Source organism: Cydia amplana, chromosome 22 (genome assembly GCF_948474715.1).
Source record: "Cydia amplana chromosome 22, ilCydAmpl1.1, whole genome shotgun sequence".
Taxonomy (NCBI): domain Eukaryota; kingdom Metazoa; phylum Arthropoda; class Insecta; order Lepidoptera; family Tortricidae; genus Cydia; species Cydia amplana.
Genome location: NC_086090.1, coordinates 4760276 through 4784438, shown reverse-complemented (window position 1 = coordinate 4784438; position 24163 = coordinate 4760276). Strand labels below are relative to the sequence as shown.

The 24163-nt window shown below is 36.6% G+C and overlaps 2 protein-coding genes across 4 annotated transcripts in view; both read right to left on the bottom strand.

Annotated features, from left to right (window-relative positions):
- Window positions 1-2240: 2240 nt before the first annotated feature.
- Window positions 2241-9738, bottom strand: LOC134658439 (uncharacterized). Its single transcript, XM_063514120.1, has 5 exons — window positions 9587-9738; window positions 8500-8579; window positions 6111-7628; window positions 3680-4447; window positions 2241-3335 (listed from the first exon to the last, which is right to left on the bottom strand). The coding sequence occupies exons 2-5, from the start codon at window positions 8567-8569 to the stop codon at window positions 2269-2271; spliced, it is 3423 nt and encodes a 1140-aa protein (XP_063370190.1). The 5' UTR covers window positions 8570-8579; window positions 9587-9738; the 3' UTR covers window positions 2241-2268.
- A 5496-nt stretch (window positions 9739-15234) lies between these two features.
- Window positions 15235-24163, bottom strand: part of LOC134658374 (endothelin-converting enzyme homolog) — a 62793-nt gene continuing 53864 nt past the window's right edge. For 2 of the 3 annotated variants that reach the window (XM_063514035.1, XM_063514036.1), the window contains 11 exons: window positions 22985-23252; window positions 22541-22613; window positions 22002-22322; window positions 21509-21606; window positions 19923-20086; window positions 19264-19446; window positions 18421-18582; window positions 18008-18197; window positions 17225-17355; window positions 16328-16470; window positions 15236-15600 (listed from right to left, as the gene is read on the bottom strand). In XM_063514035.1, coding sequence (XP_063370105.1) covers window positions 15424-15600; window positions 16328-16470; window positions 17225-17355; window positions 18008-18197; window positions 18421-18582; window positions 19264-19446; window positions 19923-20086; window positions 21509-21606; window positions 22002-22322; window positions 22541-22613; window positions 22985-23252 — 1910 coding nt within the window. In that variant the 3' untranslated portion in view covers window positions 15236-15423. Of the gene's footprint in view, window positions 15601-16327; window positions 16471-17224; window positions 17356-18007; window positions 18198-18420; window positions 18583-19263; window positions 19447-19922; window positions 20087-21508; window positions 21607-22001; window positions 22323-22540; window positions 22614-22984; window positions 23253-24163 lie in introns of all 3 variants that reach the window. The other variant, XM_063514033.1, reaches the window with a different exon arrangement.

The window sequence follows — 24163 nt, the reverse complement described above, 5'->3', positions numbered from 1 at the left end:
CCTACTGTGCTGTGCCATATGGCAAATCCGCCACTGGATATACCTACCTATGTCAATGATCACATCTCGCGAACTGCCCTCCAATTTTTTACGTGTCAACTTCCAAATACAAAGTTGCATCCATTAAATCTCATTCGACTTGATTTCATAGCTCCGTGTCCGCTAACAGGATTAAGCCAGGGTGTGGCGTGGCTGCCCAGACCTTGAGCCACTTGATCTCCCCTTCCTTGTGAAAATCGATCCTGATTCAAAGGTGCCACTCAATTTACGACTCCTTTCTAGATACTTGCGTTATGATTGAGATTTGGGATACTAACACAGAATAAATAATTACTAGGTACCTACGATTCACTCTCTAACAAAACGCATCTATTACGACAGATATGACCGCTAGGTGGCGCAAGCGCGAGCAGGCGTCCGTTTCTTAGCGATGCGCGGCAATTACTATGGCTCTAGACACCAAAATTGGTGTGGGCCGCATGTACTTGTAGCGACGCGACGAAATCGCGGAGTGAGCCACGCCTAACACTAACTAAAAAACTTTACAAGACGATTATAGGTATAGTGTGTCAAAGGTCTGTTTGATTTCAAACATAGACAGAAAGAATCATACTATCTTTGTCTTACACTAGTACTAGCACCCAAAAGAAAAGGATGAGTATAGTTTTTTTTTGTTTCTATTTACTGACAAGTTTTGGTTGACCCGGTATAGGTACTTATTTATTTTACAAGGGGTCAGTGTTGTTTAACTCCTGTTCCTAATATTGATACCCAAGCAAGCGAAAGATTCCACGAGCGTATTAGCAAGTGGTTCGGATAGTGGAATCTTGAGCGTTGCAAGGGTTTCAGGGCACGAGGGTTAAACAAGCTTTGCCACAGAGTGAAACACCGTCACCACACCAACGCGAGGAATATAATGTCAAACATTACAAATAATTTTTCACCTCAGCAGCTCGAACAAGGATACTTTGCTACTTAAAAACAGTGAGCAAAATCGCATTTTGCTCACTGAGTGGGACAAAATGAGCAAAATGCGATTTTGCTCACTCAGTGAGCAAAATGCGATTTTGCTCACTGTTTTTAAGTAGCAAAGTACCCTTGTTCGAGCTGCTGAGGTGAAAATTTAATTGTTGGTATATCTTAAGAAAACATGAGTGAATAGAGGTAAGTGATGAAGAAGGAATACATTTTTCGGGTTCTCTAATATGTTCTCACTGCTGAGGTGAAAAATGTTGTGTACTACACGAGATCAAAGTTATTTACATCTCGTGCGCTTTTGAGTCCCTTACTACGCTCAAGATTCTAAATTAGATTCACTCGCTACGCTCGTGAATCTATTATAGAATCTTTCGCTTGCACGGGACTCAAAATAATCACTCGAAGAAATATCAAACTTTGATCTCTTGTTGTACAAATAACTATATTCAAATTCCATCAACCAACATGAGGAAACTACTCAAATTGTGCGTCTAATTACCTACTTCTTTACTCTAGTCACTAGTGGATAAAATGATTAAAATGCAACTTTCTAATCGGTTTTTAACGAATATAGTTGCACAGTATTTTTACCACCACACATATGACAGGCTAATGTGGGACCTTAATCCATTGCAATAAGGTATTAAATACAAAACATTGTGGACTATTTTACGTGTTTTTCCTTCCTTTTTATATTTTAACCATATTTTAACTAAAACAACCCCTTATGAGGCAGTGAGTTGCCATGTTTTTTATTTTGCGCGGATACCTATTGGAGTAATAAATAAAATATATGAATAATATAGCGAATTAAATTTATTTACCTCATGTAAATCAGTATAACGAATAACCTGTATAATAAAGTAATAACGTGTATCTATACAACATAAAATGGAAATTGCTTTAAAATTAAAAGCCCATGATTCGATAAAATAGTCAGCGTCTTAACTATAGTAAAAATAACGCAAATAAATCAAATTTCTTCAGTCATACATTTGATTTGAACAATCTTGGCTCAGTTCTAGAGCGCGGGCAAAGTCGCGCGAAATAAACAATCTATCTCTTTCTGATTAGGATTGAACCAAAACAGGTGTAGTCTCGCGCGGCTAGCGTTTTCACATTTAGGGACACTTGCACCATTCACTAACCCGGGGTTAGCCGGTTAAACCTGGAGTTACCATGGTTACCAGTACAATTTGACACTAGGTTAACGGTTTAACCGGGTTGGGGGGATGGTGCGAGTGGGCTTTAGTCATGTTTCCAAGAAATACATTGCTTGGCAAATAAAAACTAAACGGTTTGTGTCGTATCTAAAATCATCATACTCTCAGCATTCCTTTTCCCCGTCCCGTATATTTTCTGGCACAAATCATAGAACTTCCAATTGTTCAGTTCTTCAGGGCTTTCTTTTATAAGAGTTTTGTATTGAGTCCTAACTTCAGTCATCTTTTTAGAACAAACCAGGGCACTTTTCTTAAGAATGTCCGCAGCCTCCATCCAAAGGTAACTGCGAACAAATTTGGGATTTTTGAATTTTTCCAAGTTCGCCAGATACCAGCTCAGTAGTTGCTCTGTTTCCTCATCAGACCATGTTTCCTCTTTAGTTTCTAGCTGGTCAGGTTTCGGCTGATTTTGAATGTCACTCGTAAGAGCAAATTCCTTCGATATGATTTCCCTTAAAATGTCAGTGAAAGGAGTGTCTTCTCCTGCAACTTTTCCTGTCTGTATATCGAAATTCTGCTTCAAATAGTTAATTTTGCTCAATATGTTGTTCAAAGGTTCCGAGGTGTGATAGGCCAGTTCTGTCCACAGGTATTTATTCTCAAACTTGGGACTCACGAATTCTCCTACATGATCTAAATAGTATAACAACGCTTGTTGCACTTTCTCGTCAGGTAAAACCACATCTGTGTAAACTTTTTCTTCTTTTAATGTTTTCTTTTGTCCTGTTTTACCGAATTTCGGCTTCATAGCTACTACTTTCTCAAGTAGCGTGTAATATGGAGTCTTCTTTTTGTTAGGATCAACTTCATTGGCTAGTTGTAAATGATTTACTTTCAATTTCGCAAACATTTTTCTGCAGGACAGTGGAGACATGTTTAATTTGGCTGATATTTCCTTCCACATGTCAGTTGGATTTATTTCTTTCCCTCTGTTCAACCTCAAATAGTTAATATAGTGTATCAGCAATGTCTTTTTGGTTTTTTTGGTCCATCTCTTGACTGTTTGTTGGTTTTCTGTTTGGACTTGTATGTATGGTTGCATGTCGCCATTTTCAGACATGATTATTTGTGCGTTGGTCATATCATTTATGTCTTGTCCTTCAGGTATCACGATTATACATTGAAAGTCGTCATCTGTAAAAATAAAACATTATTAGGACCATATAGCACAATTTCTTCAAAATTAAATATATTATCTAATCTACAATAAAGTATAATAATAATTAAAAAACTCATACAAGTACCTTCACCGACATATTAGGTTTAAAATTAAGTGAAATAAGCTCTAATGGAATCAAAACTATATTGTGATGGAAAATTAAATAACAAAAAAGGTATTTCTCTTAAATCTAGTCTTCACTCAACTTCTATTTCTATGATATCTGAAAGACATAATGATTATGATAATGATGCAAAACAGCAAATTATAAAAGTGATAACAATAGAAATTTATACCAAAAAATAAGATTTTAAATTACCTTGTGCTTCCATCTTAACATCAGAAAGACTAAATTCTTCATATCCGTCTCCATTTATTTCAATTTCTTGTACAACTTCCCCCGTATCTTCTCTTGCACTATAAATCTCATCAAACATATTGAAATACTTCCAACTGATTTTAACATCAGGATTCCTAGTTTTCATCGTCTTAAGTTTCCTGTAAGATTTTCTCAGTTCTAGCAACTTATCGTTGCAAGCATCTTCCAATTTACCAATTTCGGCAGCTAATGCAGACCATTTGCTCCTATCCTCCAAATTAGAGTTGATATCATCAAAATTCTGCGAGAAATAAACGATGAGTTGTTTAATTTCTTTAGCAGACCAGTCTTCCTCATCATCCGTGTCTTTCTTGCCGTTTCGCAATTTGGACTTAATGGCTCTATATCCAAAGACCTTTTTGCAATGTGCGTAATACGGCCAGAGGATAGGTTTCTCAGGTTTATTGATTTCTCTTTGGACATATTTCGTGTAGACCTGTTTTAGGTTTCTGAATCTGTGAGCGCACTGGGTTGCTGAAATGCCTATGTCTTTGGCTAGGACTTCCCAAAGAGCTAGCTTCTTACGGAAGGGAGAGTTGAACTTATCCTTGTTTTTCTGGTAGTACTCGAGTATTTTGAAGGACTTGGACTCGCCGGGGCGGCGTTTTGAGCGTTTCATGAAGCCTCTCTCATCGTATGATTCCTCATCTTCGGATATGATTTCGTCGAACTCATTTTCGTCGTCCGATTTGATTTCGACTCTCTTCACTGAAAAAAAAATCGTAATGGAATTAGAACAAAATTAAACATAACTATTCTTTATCAAACAAGTCTGCGAGTTACAAATTTTGATATTAAAGGAAAAAAAGAAGAATTCGCACGCTTCTGGTAAGCTTTGGTAGCTCAGTTGGTTAAAAAGTCGATCGGACTCGGACAGATGTTACGAAAGGTTGCAAGTTCAGGTCTATCTCGAAGCGATGATTTTGTTAAAAATTTTCCTTTAATATAAAAATTTAAAATTAAAACAAGTTCTACAATTAGAAATTAGAAACAAAACTAACTTAGCTCTCCCTTACAAGCCCTACAACAGTCCTCAATCATTTATAGTCATAGATTCACTTATAAAATCCATCTGAATAGACATTTCCAATACAAAATATGTTCTTCATATAAAATAATTTGAAGCTGTCTTATTAAAGAGACATTCCATAGATTTTATAAGGCCTGTTTTGAACACATTCATTGCCACCCAGCCAAACAAGACATCCATGCCAGGCCACAAAAATTTCTTCATATAAAGGTGTAGTACCACGATCCCGACTATCGGGTCGTCCGGCCTGGGAACGAAATCATAAAATACCCGATAGTCGGGTTTTCGGCACTGAATGTGTTAAATATTTTTATGTAAATCCAATGTAGAGAAGACTGTCTGTCAGGTAAGACCGTCTACAAGCTCTTTCGTCACTTCTAACTCTTGCGTTTGTACTTTGTACACATACTACATTTACAGAAGGTCAGTAGATAAGAAGGAACGAACCGTTCTGACTGTGTCTGAGCGAAGTACGTATACAAATACGTTTTTGCCCTATTACGGTCTTCCCAACCAAACATTTCATATACTTTCTCCACATTGACCTTACTTTGAAATAACTAGGGATGTAACGATACCGATACCGATACGATATATCGGCCGATATAATCGGCAGGGCGATATATCGGCATCGCCGATTTAAATACACCCGATATCATAACAAAATGTAAACAACCCACAGTAAGGTATTTTATTGGGCAATAATATTCTTCACCTCAATTTCAACTTGTCAAAACTTACGTAATTTTTACTACGATATATTTACTTACTCAACGTCAGTGAAGCTGCTATAATCGTGCTATTTTTCTAACAGGAATATATTTTTCTTTATTTTTATTTTTCAGTTTTTAACACTTCTTAAAATCGAGTGTTTATTAAACATAAGTGTGTTTTATGCATATAAAGGATATAATTCTTTATTTATTTTGTTTACTAATAACTATCAGGCTATCGATAATTATCGGTATCGCCGATTATTTACTTTATATCGGTATCGGCAGGTTGCAGGTTATGTAAAATTGCTAATGGTTGCTGTGACAAGGCGGATATGCATTTTGACCCACTAAACAGATTTATAACATTTGTCAGAAAATATTTGTTAAAAAATAAATAATTAGATAATAAGTTTAAATTTAAGTATTTTTATAGTTGTTTACTTATATATGTTTTGCATGCGGTGTTTACCTGTAACTGATTGTGACACCACTCCTTATATGTAATAGCTAGTACTTTTTTAATGTATCGATGTCAACAATTGTTGGTGAACCTTAAATAAATAAATAATCGGTATCGTATCGGCAAAATCATGTATCGTTACATCCCTAGAAATAACGGACTTACCTCCAACTTTTTCAGACTCCTTCTCCTGATCCTGCAACTTCTCATAACCATCAAGTAGATGCGTATCCATACCATAAACAAATATGCAGTCAAACAACTCAATATACCGCCAGTCAATCTGCATGTCAGGATCCTCCTTTTTATCATCCAGAATACTCTTATACAGTCTTGTTAACTCTTTCCACTGCTTTCTACAAGCTGCAATAGTCCTCCGTAACTTCTTCGAGATAGCAGCCCAACATACGAAGTAACAAACGGAATCTTTAAAAACTTCCACGTTGTCGTAGAAGAATTGCACCAATTCATCCAACTCTTCAGTTTTCCACATGTCGTTTTCAGCGGCTCTAAGGCTCTTGGCCGCTATTTCTAGCTGGACGTCTTTACAGATGATGTTGTCGAATAAAATAGCCAGCGGCGCTCGATTGCGGACTTCATATCCACCTTCAATATATTTGCTAAGATGCTCTGTCCTTAATTCCTCATATTTAGCTTTGCAGGAGTCAGGACTTTTGTCTATCAGACGCCCGACCTCATTCCACAGGAAACTGTTTGGAATGGTTTTATCTTGAAACTCTTGGTAGCAGTCGAAGTAGTATTTCACAAGAACAGTCAATTCTGTTTGATTCCAGATATGTTCAAGAGATTCTGCCGGGACTTGTTGGTATTGTTCTATAAGCGTTGGAGGCTGATATTTCTGCAGTCCATGTTTTTTCTGGAACTCTTCGTCTCCTTCATAAATCTGATCGAAGAGTTTCATATACGGCCAGCTTATAGAGTCTGGGCCTTCCAAGTTTCTTTTCTCCAGTAACCTTACATAGTTACTCTTGAAATTCAAAAAGCGTTTATGCCAGTAGTCACCATCATCTGTGCCTATCTGCATGGCAATGTTTTGCCACAAGTTCCTTTGTTTAACTTTATGGCTACTGATCTTTTTATGTTTCAAGTATAAGTTTAACATTGCTTCTACATTTCCGTCCCCAGCATGTTTATTAACCTTTTTGACGACCAAAATGCCTGCATCTTCATTAGGTTTGACTGGTACTACAGGTTTGGGCGCCATTTTGGCTTTTTCCTCCTCTAAAACAGCATTGACATATTTGTCATCATGAAAAGCTTGATGGCTGAGTTGGAAATACGGCCATATGACATCGAATCCCTTCTCTTGTTCTATACGCAGCTGGGTGTATTTTCTTTTTAAATTCCGCAGCTTCATTTCACAGGCCGCATGGTTTTTGTTTGAGAGCATAGTTTTGCAGGCTACTGTCCATAGATGTTTCTTTGTTGTTGCTCCTCCTAGGAAAGAGGTTTTATTGTCAACATAGAATACTAGGAGTCGTTTGGTTTCATCGTCGGTCCATTTGTCCTTGGCCCAGATGTGGTCAGCTTCCATTGCCTCTTCATAGGGGGCGCTGGATTGTTCCACCAGATAGGTATTGTCTTCTTGAATCTGAGCTATTTGTTGTTGCTCAATGTTTTCAATAGTTGTCACTACTCCATGTTCTGTTGTGCCATCTTCTTCTATAAACAGAAAATAATATAATTATTATGTGTATCAAAAATACTTTGTAGGTATAGTCTGCATATAAATAGCTCGGAAGTTATATGGGTCAATTTGGTGGCTATCGGCAATCACATATAATTAATTTCATAGTTTAGTCATAGCAGTCACGCAGGTTGTCGGGACAGGCATAGACCCTTATGACTGTCCCGACAACCTATTGTGTTATGAATTAATTTAAAGTATGTAGTTGCAAGATGGCAGGTAACCCAAGCTCCCAAGAACTTCAACTAGTGACAGATTAGTAAGTAGGTTTTAATTGTCAGCTAACATAAGATATAATTATGGATAAAGGCTTCAGTTTCACACTTAGCCTCAAAATATTAGGCCATTAGGCATTTGACATGTGTGCCAATCTAGCCAATTTAACTGCATCTAAAAACCTACAAGTATAAAAGTAAGTATAGTACAGGGGTCACCAGTTAGTTTCTTCAGGGGTCCGGTTTTTAAAATAAAATTACCACCGCGGTCCGTTTCTACTTGAGTTTATTAAATAACTGACAAAATAATCTAGGTTGGCGGCCTGGATCTGAACCGCGGTCAGCCATCTGGTGACCCCTATAGTTCGTTTTTTTTAGCATTACAAATAAGGTAAACAATCTTGACGTGTCTTTTTATTGAAAAACACATTTTACAAATAAATAATGGCAAATATGTAACAATTATGAATCTAATACGATCATTTATATTCTTCTGCTTTCATAAGTAATAGTTACTGATTTTTAAAAAGCGTTTTTCAATTAAAAGACATGTCAAGATCGCTTACCTTCTTTCTAATGCTAAAAAAAATGACCTATAGTATAGTAAGTATATCTTATGTTTGTAACTTACCATCTACATAAAAGAGCAGTATTTCTTCATTCGGCTGCATTTCCGTCTTCACAACGATTTGCTGCTCCATTTTGGATTGTCTGTGAATAGGGTATTACATTTAGCTCTTTGAAACATTGATAACCAGACATAGGAATCCGTGGGGCAAATTTTCTTGACAGGTAGGGACTTCTTAGGGGGTTTTTGGGCGCGGTATATTTATTAAGTAAGTATGTATGTAGTCACTCAGCTTCCATAGTCAACCAATACTAATTCTAAGTCACTTTGTACCTTGTCATGGTAAATACTATATAATGATAGCCATGCACATTTCATGTTACTATTATCACCCTGAGAAGATCCAAGTGGTCAGTGGCCTCTCTTAGATCTGCAACCCGGAGCTATGCAATGGTTAAGACCACCGCTGGTGCCAAATGAAGTAATAAATAAGCAAAGTAGGCAGTTGCTTAGGGCACCATTTATAGAGTAATATCTGGGTGACCGAGCTTCGCTCGGAAAACATATAATAACTCGGAAATGCGCGTTTTCCCAGAGATAAGACCTAGCTAGATCGATTTTTCGCCCCCGAAAACCCCTATATACCAAATTTCATCGAAATCGTTAGAGCCGTTTCCGAGATCCCCGAAATATATATATATATATATATATATATATATATATATATATATAAATAAGTAAATAAATAAACAAGAATTGCTTGTTTAAAGGTATTAGATTGATCGAATCTGCTGCATGGAACAGGGGACAGGGCGAAACAATGGTCTAGGAATGCTTAGGCCATCCAAATCGCATAATTCGACACAGTTTATAAATGAAGATGACCACAATGTTTTCCCTGTTGCTTAAAACAGAGCCGAATGCTTACTCGGCTACGTAAGATATTTTATTACTGATGTTCTTTTGACTACTCATGATAAACAATCAACCAACCTTTTGTAATGTAATCCTGTCCTGAGCAAAAATGTTCAGCCTAGCAATGGTACTCCGTAACACTGGTATAACTTAACTCTTTCGGGCTAACATCAAAGTCTACCGTAATAAAGCCAGCACTTAGATTATATTAGTATTGGCACCTTTGTTAACTTACCAAAATAAGGTTTTAAATTTTGACAGTGGCGGCGACTTCGCCGGCTTAGATCTGAATTTTTGTTGAAATGTTCACAAGAAGCGCAGCAATGCGGTGCAAATATTGCGTTTTTGTTCTATATCGGCCATTTTGGAACAGAGAGGTGAGCGTTCCAACTGGCCCATACAACGAACAAAGTTTTAGCAGACTAAGCAATTATTTAATAATGCATTTTGCGGTAATACCATATAAAGTTACGTTACTTTAATGTTTAATAAATGTCCCAAAAACATTAAAAATCCTATTATTTTAAACATTACTTTACTTTAAAATGAGTTCTTTAGTAAAGCAGAGAAAATAAAGTCTACTTGAACATTAGTTACCTTTATATCTCAATACACTCGAGTGCAAAAGTGAGTTGAAGGGTATTCTTTAAGTGGTACAAGACAAGTGGTATTACAGACGGGACTGATCAAATCGACTGATTTGATCAGGAAAATAATTGGCCAATTTGCATTCCATAGATAATTACTATGAAAATTGGCATTTATGTGTCCGCACCTGCTGATTCGATCGGAGAATTTCATCAGATTGGCGAAAAATTGTCTCGTCTGGATAGCACTTCATATAAATAAAAATAAAAATATTTTAAAGGCGTCTACAGACCTTACAAAAAAAACGATCGAATGCCGCAATGTAACGCAAATCGCATGCAATTATCGGTGATATTTGTAGAGGCCCTAAGGTTTAAAGACCCCTCCACACTCGTGCCCCCTCCGCTCCACACATAGTCTGGAGGGGGTCTGGAAGGACCCACATTGCCGCATATGCGGGCTACACTCTTATTTAATAAATAAATAGATTTGATGGAAGGAAAGCAAGAAATGCTAACACTAAAATACGGTGTCAGCACACGCACAGCTACAATTTCTTATCTATGTACATTTTAATTTTACACAACTTCTTATATATGAAGTTAGTAAATTTCGAGCATCTTTCTCTTTAACTGCAATTATAGCGTAATTAGAGCGACAGATAGTTTGATTTTCACGGTTATAACCCAGACAATAAAGGTTCCATCTGGAACCAAAAGTGAAAGAAGGCTGTAGTCTCTGGTTTGGTTTGCTCCTTTTGTATCTAATGACAAACGCTGTTAAACGATTGCAGCGCCATCTACGTTAGGCTTTGCTCCTTTATCCTTATTTACCAAGATATCGTGGACAAGTCAGCGAGCTATATATAGTACACTGTAAAATGTCATTCAATAGAACTTGCTAACTATGTAAACAAACCGCCATACTAAAATTGACACTAAATGTCAAATTACTAGTAACTTTTGTTTGTAGGGTGGATGGATACTCTACCGAACACCGTCTATACATCACCGACGATCTTTATCATACTGGCCGTGTGTTATCCAACCTCGACACTGGCGGAATCATCAAGCCCTGATGGAGCCATAATACACAAAAATTGATTGACATAGTTCGCAAGTTCTATTGAATGACACTTTAGTACACTATTGATGTCCACGGCCCACGGCATGTCTTTACCTGTCAGTTCATGGTGGAGTCGTGGATCGATGAAGACTTGGGTTATGAACTGATTTGAGAACCTTGCATTTTTATTACGAATTTTGGGATAAGATTTTTAAATGAAACAAAGATTTGTAAATACAAGTTTATATTTACGATTCTCATTAAATTGAAAAAACAATAAAAATCAAACATGAATGTAAACGATTATATTTGTATATCTTTTAAATTAATCATTATTGAAAATGTTCTCAAGTTGTTATCATTGAAAATAATAATACAAAAGCATTGTCTGTTTTTTGATTGAAACGTTACTCCAGAAATCTTAGGGATCACACTACATAAAAACCATTTTATATGGAGTGGCATTGGCATCACTGGGCGCTTTAATTATTTGCCATAGTATAGCTATGGAGCCTATGGAGCAATTACAGTTTTTTTGGCAACTGATTAATACTGTGAAGAGTTAAATTGACTGTCATATTGTGTTATTTTATTTAAATAAATATTCATTTGTCTATTTACATATTTTGTTATACATGATATGGAAATGTTGACATTGATATTGATGATGACAATCTAGGCTGGCTGGATTACTAATAACCCGAAAACTTTAAAATTAATATATTAGATTAGACACCAAAATCACGTTAACATTCAAAATGGTTAATAATTAGAATGGTTATCGAAATGGTTTTCCGAGTAATTCATCCTTACAAACTGGAAATCAACTGAATTTAAATCTCTGATGTTTACAGAATATAAAAATATCTACTCATTCGGATAGACAATAAAATATGGTACTTACAGCTCTTAAAATGGATTTAATGTGAATACTGATTATTCGTTTGGAAACAGCCAAGATATTAGGTATTAGGTATAACCCGAGCGCATAAAGTAAAGTATGAATAAAGAAAACAACATTTTATTACATCGAATGAAATGATGGTTTACATTTGAGTCACCTACTTTATACGTACAAATATTATATTTTATGGCATACAGACATGAAAAACGACTTTTTACAGATTATATTAGGGATGGGGAACATCGAGAGACAAAATGTTTATTGTCACCATTAAATGTGTTCCCTACGCGTGTACTTATTCATTCATTTATTTCTTTATTCATTAACAATATACTTAACTTTTCTGCCGTGCAACCAATCTCATAAAGACAGGACAAAACTCAGTCAGGTAAAAACTTAATCACCGGAAGAGTGCAGGGGCCCAATAACATCCCCTAGCATTACAGGGTACAAGTCTATTTGAACGGACGATATTTTATAACGGAACAAGTTAAGAGTCCTCTTTACAGGTGTTTAACTGCATTTGATACGCACCTGACCAAATGGCAAGTGTCGTTTTGGTCAGTATTGTTGATTTACATTTTCACTCATTTTTCACTCATTATCAAGCCATTGGCAACATGACCTCCAACTCATGATGGCCAACCAAATCCTTTGACGAGCAGGAAGGAGAAACACGCCAACTATACACTTGGCAACAACAGATCGGTCTGTCGTCACAGCCCGCAAGACGCAGCCAAAAAGAACCTCGTCGCCCTGAAATGGCCTCCTCACACCCCCAGAAAGGGGGAGTGTCAGATGACCCGCTACTGCACTTCATCATCAGTCTACTCTCTACTCTGGATATAAGCCTCTCCCACTTCTCAGGCATTTTTCACTTGTAGATTGTAATTTATAGCTAAAAAAAAATATGACATGACATTGACAATGACATGTATTTGATTTGATTTTTTGGCGGCGAGGAGTCGAAACATAATTTTGTTATGTTTATTTATGTCCATAATTATTTATAGCTTTAAAAAATGCATCTCAGGTAGAGCTGGTATAAATAGTGCGAATATTGAGTTACTCATAAGTACCCTAACATTTCTTTATATGTCCTAAATACCAATCAAATTTATATTAAAAGGCTACAATGTACATACCCATTTATTTTATTACGAAGAGGTATAAGAGTAAATAATAACAAAATAAATTCTATCAGGGACTTAATTATAACATTTATAACAAAAGAATAACATCTAAAATAGAAAAGAAAAGTTGCAAAATATGTATTTACGTTTTGCAGATAACTCGTTTCAATAAAATAGACAGAAAAGTAATTTATAATTATTAACATTATGTTTATAAATATTTATATTCAGGGGTCTGCCAACCTTTCTAAATATAGTAAGTACCCCAAGTTGTTTATACACCAAACAAAAAAAAATTTAAGCTAAATAAGGTAAAAATATTATTTAAGATTCTACATTTAGAGAGGTGTAACAAATCCTTTATGATTATTTTTCTCTTTTAACGCGAAGTGAAATATCACCAAAATGTGACACAAAAAATAAAATGGAATAAAACAATATTGGTTATACTGCTTAGTATAAAGTATCTCGTACTTTAAATCAGCACTGTACAAAACGATAAAAATGTCCAGCATTTTTAGATTAACACTAGATGCATATATCTAGTAAAACCCAGATAAGCGGGTTGTAAGAGAGAAATCTCATTCATTCACTTTTTATACTTTATTAGGGGTCTGTCGTCTTCATTCACCCCTTCGCTGATATTTACTTTTATTTTTAAATTTAGTGAACTAATTTAAACTATAGTTTGGCAAGCCATTTCCGTCAGTAGAATAAGGTGGCAAATTTAAAAAATGTAGGCATGAAGGTTTGTCCTCCCATAATTTCACGCCTTTTTCTACTAACAAAGTGCGTTTGCCAGAGTATATCCTAACAATTGTTTTATCTGAGATATAATCCCACTTATCAAGGTTTGACTGAAAATGGTCTACATATCGTTATTTCAAAAACTATACATGGTACTACGTACCATACGGTTACATATTTGCTTAAAATTAAGTACGTCAAAACATCACACATACACCTAAATATACAAATACACATAATAAAAATATACCTATAAAAAATAAAACGTTGTATTTATGTAAGTAATTGTGAGGCATGTTTTGCTAATAATTATTTGTATTCACTTAGTGATACATGTAATGCTGACATCACATGTCACTATTGGCGCTGCGTATTTGTCATCCCATCCAAAACGAAACTAAAACACCTATATTTTCACAAATAACACAGTAAAGTGAAGTCTGTCGTGAGCATTTAAAAAAAGAGTTATCACGGCAACTTGACATAAAGATTACGTTAGTCTAAAGATCTCAGTTTTCAAACCAAGTTTTATTCCACGCTATTATTTGATGGTGAGATCTTGACGCAGAGATATAGGTAAATAAAAGTTACAATAATAATAATACGGTCAATTAGGATCAAATAATTCTATAAATAACATCAGACCCATTATACGCCTATTCTTACAAAATGTATATTATATATACGTATAGGATGGCACGCATAAATTTCGTATGTATAGTGGTTTTCATTTGATTATACATTGATTCTATTTGACCAGTAACCCGTTGTCCCGTTAATCCGTTTTCATCACGACTACTCTAAGCTCATTAATATACTACGATATATAAATGCCCAATCATACTACATCCTTTCACGAATAACAATCGTTCATTCTCACAAGCATTTGAGGCATTTTATTTTAAATAGATTCAGCATAATTCAAATTTGGTACTTTTTTATTTTACAAAATCTTTTCTTCACCACTTTTATACTTCGAGCGTACGAGTGTATTGAGCTTAAGTATATTATAATTCTTAAAACCTAGTAGGTACTCATACTTACAGAACTGACTGTTGTCTTCCAAGAGCATAAGTCAGCTATCTCTTTAAGAATGATGGTAATATTAACCTACAATATTTTCTTACTTTAACAGATAAGCTGCGTTCTGGTCTTGGAGGACTGCGGCTGGACTATGAGCACTAGGTTTAAATGACGCACTACATCTTCCTTTATACATCATCCTAAATGATCTGGACACGTAATCCAGGAAAGCCTAAATTAACCTTTAGCAGATTACGTATGCGAATACACTTTTCTAAATTAAAGATTCAATCATTTAGGATGCTAAATTTAGGTAGATGAAACAGTCTTAAAGCACTTTTGTTCTGAATTGTACTACTTGTCCCAACTGTCAGTGTCACATCACAACGTCACTGTCAGTTCTTAAACTGAATTTTTATTTATATTATTTGATTGAAGAGCGAAACACTGCCTGCCTTAGCCTTAGAAATGCTAATATTTTTGTTGAGCGAGTTTAATTTTACAGTTTTTACACGCATTAACAATAACACTCTTCAGGCGTAATAAATATAGGAACGCAGCAGCACTGAAGCTCTCAAAACGCGCCAAACCAGCAAGACAATCCGCTCAACATTACCATACTTCACATTTATGTTTCGGATTCATTTTAGAGCCTATGGGACAGTTGAACTCATTGGAAAACTCTTTCAGGTTAGAAATTGGGCCTATTACTCTGTATTTGGCGCCAGTATGGTCATCTTTTTCTATTTGCATTTTAGTAGATTCTTTGGTCATCGAGGAACACCATACCTGAAAAAAGAATAGAAATATTTAGCGAAATTTATGACTAGTGTGCTAGTAAACTTGTAATGTACGGTGGGCCAAGAAAGTGGTCTACCATCCTAACAACAAGGTCGACACACGTACGTCAACTGTACGTCATTGTCAACCTTAGCGATCGTTAGATCTCGCAGAAACTTTTGTCAAAACTGGTAGACCACTTTCTTGGCCCACTGTTCCTACATTATAGCAATAATATCAGTTGCCAAGTGTTTTCTCTCCGAGCCTTAATAATGTATATATCAAACAGAGGTGATATTTTTGACTGGTACTCCAGTATGTAGGTACAGTCGTCATCAGATATATCGGAGCGGCCAAGGCGCTCACAAATATCTGAACACCCCTGTATTGTCATTTCCGTGTTTTTTTCTTTTTAGATTAATCGAGTATACAATTAGAGTGCTTTTTCAGATATTGTGAACACCTTGGCCACTCCGATATATCTATCTGTACATAGGTGCCTTGTAGACCTAGCAAAGAGGCAGTCTCCGTTTCCGCTTGGACAAAAATGCTTTCATACGTCTGGATGTTCTACTCTTCAGCATTTCTCAACTGATTCTAGTGAAATTTTGTTAAGTTTCAATAATTATACATAATTATTTTCTTAATTCAGTTTTTGGATATTGTCAAAATGGCAGGGCTACTGCTCTCTGAGCGACTAGTACTTAAGGGCCTGATTCTTTTGATAAAAACGAACCTGTGCGAAAGAGATGAAGAACAATTGTCTATGATTATACTTCAGTCCTGGCAGAGTCAAGTTCACTTTGGCTTCCGTCCTGCTATAGTCCAGGTAGGCATGGAATGATGCCTTCAGGCCTCCGTTGTCGGCTATGTTCTCACCTAGAATTAGAAACACAATTTAGTCATACATGGTTTCACAAAAGACATATATTTATATATATGTATGGTTTCACAAAATACAGTTATTTGTACATTTTAGTCAGTACTCTGGCATTTTGTCATTTTCTTCTCCCTAGGATTGGATATCTGGGAGTACCTATGTAAATTAGGCTATTTCCATCCCCTGAATTGATCTCTTTAGGTAAAATCTTATTAAAACCTGTCTAGCATGTAACTGTAAATTACATTGAGAATTCTGTATCTATTCCAATTGAATCTTCATTAAATAAGTTTATAAACTAAATATGAAATAAAGTCATTCAGTTTTTTGTCAAAAATTTCAATTTACAATCTACACCATTCTAAAAATTCCAAACCCAATTAGGTTGCAATGTTTTACTTTTATGATTTATCACATAGTTCCTATGGCCACCTATGTCAATAACACTAAAATTTCGCTGAAAAGAGACTCTTATTACAACAAAATATGAGTGATTTTTAAATGATTTTCGCGATTATCCGAATACACCTTGTGTACTTTTGCGTATTCATATCATATAGATAGACTAGCGACCCGCCCCGGCTTCGCACGGGTTAACAAATTATACATAAACCTTCCTCTTGAATCAGTCTATCTATAAAAAAAACCGCATCAAAATCCGTTGCGTAGTTTTAAAGATCTAAGCATACAGACAGACAGACAGAGAGACAGGAAAGCGACTTTGTTTTATACTATGTAGTGATGGTGCCTTACCTAGAGTCTGCTTCCCGTTTAAATGCTGTCCCTCCATCGAATAACTTGAGTACTGTTCCTGGATGCACTTGGCTCTCTTCTTGAAGCGGTTTATGGTAGCATTGTTCCACCATTGGTTCAGGTTCCCGAATCTGTCAAAAATATCAGTGGAGTGAAAAACAATTGGCTGTGTTTATGACTGCTGCAGGGTTCTTTGAGGACCGTGTCAGTCCAGTGGTGGCTTTTTTGGGTGAATCAACTTTTTCTTGTCACTCGTTGCCATGGTTATGTTCTCCTGGGTCACTCTTTAAAACCTGATTTATAGGCTTTTAAATTCACCAAACACGCTTTTTTGTGATACTTATAAACCCTTTCCATAGAGGGTCATCTACCAAGCGTGTCAGAAGAAGGTGGTGTACAATGTCTTCTAACAAACTATGCTACTATTGTCTCTTGGCTGACCGGACAGAATAACAACAAGAAATAGTTGATCCACCCTTTTACGCCTGTCGTATCATGCGTCAGTTTCGCACTTACATCAACTTGTTAGAACGTGACAGGCATGGTGACAGACAGACAAAGAGGCGACGATCTTAGCCCTACAGTTTTTTAGGGTTCCTGCCATCACAAAAAAGCAGCAACCCTATAATACTTGCGTATGACGTATGTGTCATGCCCCATAATGATTTACATTGCTCCAGAGTTTAGGCTCTTAGGGTTGTCACCGTCTTAACTCATGCCCATGGCAACTCCCACAGCTCCGTTCTTATTGTCACCGAAGTAAAACACTTGCAGGGGACTAACCTGTCATATTCTCGGCCTTGGTCATCAAACGCATGCGTCAACTCGTGCCCCATGACAACTCCCATAGCTCCGTAGTTGACGCTCTTAGGGTTGTCACCGTCGTAGAAAGGCAGTTGTAGAATACCGGCGGGGAATACTATTTGGTTCTTAGTTGGAGTGTAGTACGCGTTTACCGTTGATGGGGTCATACCTGAAAATGGTCAAGTATCTGGATAGAATCGTCCACATCAGTGGTAGAGCGTACACAACATTAAAACGTTTAGGAAGGCAGTCGTGGATAGGAGTGGAGAAAGCGTTATCCACGCTTAAGAGCAAACATTAAAAGAAGTATCTGAGGGTATTGATAACTCGTTAACGTAGCATTAGCTTATAAAAGACCTCTGCACCTTCTGGGGTGACTTGGGAAAACTCACCCCATTTGGTCCTATTGACGGGCTGATCCATTTTCTTCAAGTCGTTTTTCAAGCTGAACAGGTTGAAGGCGATGTTGTTTTGGAAGTACTCGTTGGGGTGGATGGTAAGTTCCTCGTATTGTTTGTCTAATTCCTGTTTTTGAAGGATGTAATCAGGGAAACCTGAAAAAAAAACCTTTTTTAAGGTCCATCTCGGTCTAGATTGACAATGACATGCGATTCATATATTACAAAAAATACGGAAAGGTCATCTAGACCCCGGACTTTTGTCGCAATGACGTCACAATAGGGTAGTCTGGGGAGTTAATGGAGCGGTGTTAATTAATACGCCTTTGTTAATTAAATTAAAAAATCAGGCATCCACGGTATAAATTACCTATAAGTTAATTGTCAATTGATTGTTGATACATCGATATCGACGTTGTTCTTTCGTTAACTGACTCTCCGTAACAGACCAAGAGTTTTTTTAAATGACTCGCGGTTAGGCTACGTCTTCTATCAGAACATATCCACTTCAAAAAGGAAAGCTTCTATCCACCTCGATGGGATGTTATTGGTGCATATTTGAAAAGTTTGTTATCAAAGAAAGATTTATAAAGGTTGCTTGGATTTATTTGTATTGACTTATATGTAATTTAACTAATTTATATCGTGAATGCCTGATTATTAAATTTTAATGAACATAGCCGTATTAATTAACACCGTTCCATTTACTCCCCAAACTACCCTATTGTGACGTCATTGCGACAAAAGTCCGCGGTCTAGCATATCAGACACAATCTCTACAAATTGCTGCCATAACACCGTTTCATTACTATAAGCTAGTTTAACCTAATCAAATACCTATCATATCCGTAATAGCATCAGCTTTCGTCTCAGCAGCCTTCATCGTCTCGGAGTCCATCCAGTCCAAGTTCCTGAGGTTATTCTTGAACGCGTTCCTAATGTTGTCGATCATCAGCTCTCCCTGCGTCTTGGCTTCGCCGTGGAACACTTCCCGGACGAACATGGCGCCGACTGCGAATCCTGGAATATGAGGAATTGAAGTTAGGTTAATGCTGATTGCTGACTTATTGAAAATGTTGACTAATGTGCTGCATTGCTGTAATCTGGCTTCCCGTATTTGGCCTAGCTTGGGGCAGGTTCATGGTCTGTTTTACGTCCGGAAAAATGGCAGGTGTGCTCAAGGAAATAAATTGAATTGACTTAGTCGAGTGGAGGTACAGTCATCAATATATGACACGATCTTAGGTGTAGAGCGATAAGAGCGTGTTACATATCTTTGCGGCCTTCGCAGTGTAACATATTATTGCAGGTGACTGTACAATTGGTTGAAAGGTAGAGGTAAATGTAATTTAGAATAGCGGTGTGACTGGCTAATAATAGTGGCAAGACGTCTATAGAACTCGATTCCCACCGGCTTACCTAACTTAAGAGAAATTAGCACATTATTCTACAGTTGTCAGCTCCGGTTTGCTCTACGACTAAACACATAAACTCACCAAGAGCGTTATTAGTGTCCGTTACACAATATCTCCAAGACTCCTCCGTGCCTTCAGAGCCGTACAGTGCCTTGCGTAGAATTTTGGTCGCATCTCGGAAAGATTTAGACAAGTACGTTGAGAGCGCGCGAGACACTTGCCAGATGAGGTAGTTCTTTAGGATCCTGCGGGAATAATGGAAATTAATACAGAAATAAATATCCCACCAAAAACATTTTCATGTAAAATGTTGCCAAGACGAAACCATAAGGCTCGCACTGACAAAAAGTTATCAGATCTCTTGTAGAGCCAAGCTTCTAACTCTACAAGCCCTAACTTCACAAACTCTACACCTTAGTCAAAATATGTGGCTTGACCGTTTCGCTATTGTCACATGGACGTAAGGTGAAAAATGTATTCACTATTCATTATTTTTTATAATACAATAGTTCTTGGAGTAACGAAACGGCCAAGCCTCATATTTTGACTAAGGTGTAGAATTTGTGAAGTTAGGGCTTGTAGAGTTAGAAGCTTGGCTCTACAAGAGATCTGATAACTTTTTGTCAGTGCGAGCCTTATGGTTTCGTCTTGGCAACATTTTACATGAAAATGTTTTTGGTGGGATTTCACTTCTTTTTGTAAGTTGCTTCCATCCCCTAATTTAAAGGGTTGCGCGTGTGATTTAAGGTACTATTAAAAATCCTGAAATACGTACCTCGGGGCATCTTTTATACAATCTGCTTTTTACTGATTCCCCATACAAACTTCAACCCTCCTTTTCCCCTAACGCCTTTTCCACCCCCTTTTCACCCTTACGGGATGATTTTGGGGTTGAAAACTATTCAATGCCATTCCCCATTACAAAAACTATCTACATACCAAATTTCAACTAAATCGGTTCAGCGGTTATTGATTTCCCATACAAATTCCCCCCCCCCTTTTCCCCCCCTTAGGGGCAAAAAATTTCAAGTTTTTGAATTATTTTGTTGTTTGTGTACTAATACTATCTTACATACCAAATTTCAGCTTCCTAGGACTTCAGGAAGTACCCTAGAGGTTTTGATGATCAACAGTGAGTGAGTGAGTCAGTGACGAAATTGGGGTATTTTAGATATGAATAAAATCTTAAGTATAAGAGCTATGCAATTGAAATTTTTTACGTTTAATAAGTCCACTATTGACATCATATCCCGAGAATTTTGTTTATCTGGCATAATCCAAACCCAAGTTATGAGGGTTCAAAAAAACGACGAAGCGCTTCGAGAAAAGGTAGGTAGTGCCCTTGCGCTTCGCTTTGCTCGTCTTGGCGGGGGCACTACCGTGCCCCCAGATACAAACAATACAATAATCTTAAGAATGAACACTTTAATATAAGACTCAAACTTACCTAATAATGTTAAAAGAGATATAGGGAATACATCATTTTAAATAAATCTAAACATAGTTAAAAAGCACTGGTCTAAAACTTATACTAAAATGAAATTTGCACTTATCAACCACATATTTATCTCTTCCTGTCGCCATCAATTTATTATTGCTTGAATATGTAATTGATATGCGTAATTATGAATGTATAAAAATGTATTTATCAGACCGTACTAACTTACGTTTTCTTTTCTTTTGATCTTGTGTAATTCTTTATTACTTTAGTGAGGTTCCGGAAATATTCAGGCGCGTACACGACGATTCTTTCATTTTCGGATATCTGAAATGACAATGTTAGTGTTAGAAAAAACTAGCTAAAAATAGGATCCAAGCATTAAACTACTGGTCACTTTAGTAGCACTTCCAAACAAACCCTTCATTTCATAGGCAATAATTTCAGGATACAAATATCTTTTATCTTATTCCAGGTATTTGCATGTCTAAGTAACAAGTCTCTTATTTCCATTATATCAGTAGCATATGTTTTTGTTTCCAAGATAAGGTGATACATGTTGATTTTCATAGATAAATCTAAGCCTTACCAGCATTTACAAACTGTTTGATCGGACAACAAATTCTGACTACCTAATCTCTTTTATCTCTAATGACGTCTGAAATAAAAATGACGATTCCCTTGCTTGCATACGATTAACGTCATAATTTGTTGATACTCACACTTCTTCCAACTAATCTAAACGCATCATTGAAGAACGCTGTCCAATTCAGGAAATTCGCTTCCTTCTGCCACTGTTTCAACGTGAACGGGTTGTACAGGCTCTCTTCATCCCTCCTATCTTCAGAAGGAGTTGTTATCCCAGCCAGAGCTGTCTCGAATTCGATCACCTTACTCATTTGCTCTTTAGCTTTCGTCTCGTTCGCGCCTAGGAGGACGCATACTCTGGTCATGTAGTTGAGGTAGGCTTCGAGAACTTTCTCGTGTGCACTCTTGTTTAGGTAGTAGTCGCGCGTTGGCAGGTTAAGACCGCCTTGGTCAAGCTGAAAAATGACAGGAGTTTTTGAAGAGTTGCACTAAACACGTGGTATTTTTAAGATACTTATTCTTTCTCTAGGTTTGATCATCGTCATCTGAAATCTAATTCTAGGCCAATCAATTCGATGTAAATTGATAAGATTGTCTAGTAATGAACGCTTCGTTTGGTGAGGATCTGTGGTTTGGTAGAAGATAGAACGGAAAGTTAAATTTATGTACTTACAACTATAATATATTTTGAGGAATTCCGGTCATCTTCTGTTACCGCCCAATTAAATAATCCACCCAAATTGTACCTGAAATCAATAAACGCAATAAGTTTCTCAATCATAAGATGGTAGATGTCTTGCATGAATACTTGAATGTTTTGCATTGAAAAATATTTTGTATCGGGAGCAATTTATCTCTCCCATTGGTCACAGGTCACAGGGGTAACAAAAAGGGGGGTATTGAAAAGGTTAAAGTGCGTCCGAATCGACACTTCGCGGCATTTTCTCTAGATCCGGACGCGAAGAGACTTTAGGAACCCCTGCCATAGAATAAGAAAAGAATAAGGCCCCTACAGAAAAAATAACAGTATATTTTTTCTGTGGAAGCCTCAGTGACGCACAGTGAAAGATGAGATACTAATTACCAGCAGTGAACAAGCTTATAATGAGAGACTCACTTATTCTGTATATTTTGAAGAAGCTCTTGCAAATCGAAGTCCTTAATAGTATCTTTGGTAGCGTTGCTTAAAATAGTATTATTATTGGTACTGTTGGTCAAAGTATTGTTATTATTGTCAAGTAAATGCCAGCCTCCCAGTTTGTTGATCACGTCCACTAGAGGCTTCTCCGCCAGTTTCTCTATGGTCTCATTCGTGTCTATGCATGCATCGTAGTACACTCTTGCTTTGTACTCTCCCCCGTTTTTGTCAGAAATGTTGACATTTTCTGGAAAAAAAGATAAGTACATGAACTCACAGGTTCAGAAGCGACAAAACATTTCATGGGTGAATATCTTTTCTTTTTTTCTTTTCTCAAACGTTTGCTCTACATTCAATAGGCATATCAGTACAGCAGGCTTCGTTAAAGGTACCTATACTAGGTATTAATAGACTGACGGCCTACCGCGATAATAAAAATAAATAATTTTGTTGTTGTTGAATATCCAAGAGTGATAGAGATAACGAAATATCGAATTTCGCTCTCGACCCTCAGTATGTTTATACACTTCTATCTAGTTTAGGATGTGTGGGGATTGTGGGGAAAGGTCACGCGTGTAATCTTGATAATCACATTACAAAGGAGCAGAATTTCAGTTCACTTGATAAAGAAAAATCCGCATACGTAGGTAGCAACAGAATAGGCAAAATCATAACAAAGAAACAAGAAGTGGCCATATTTGGATAAACTATACAAATAATAAGATTGAGGGAACCATTGTCCACACATTTGACTGACAATAAACCTTATTGCAAACGGATAAGGTCCATCGATGGTAATAAGAGTGTTGCTGTTAGTAAATAAGAAACGCAAATTTCGTGTGTTGTGAGAAACTGATAAGAGGGACTGAAAATTTACAATGAGGCGATAATTCAGTAGAAGTATATAATAAGTGGCTGTAAAGTGAAGGAACAAAACGTGAAGTGTACAGTTGGAGTAAAAAATATGACTGAAATGTAATTGACGGTTAAATTTAAAATAAGAGAATAGGTATATATAAATCAACACGGAAAATATAAACCAATGTGGAGATATGTTTTTCCCAGGACACGAATAAAACTCGACTCTTTATCGAAGAAAAACTTTGGATAAGAAGATACAAAAGGAAAATACTCGCAAACGATGTTATCCTAGTTGAG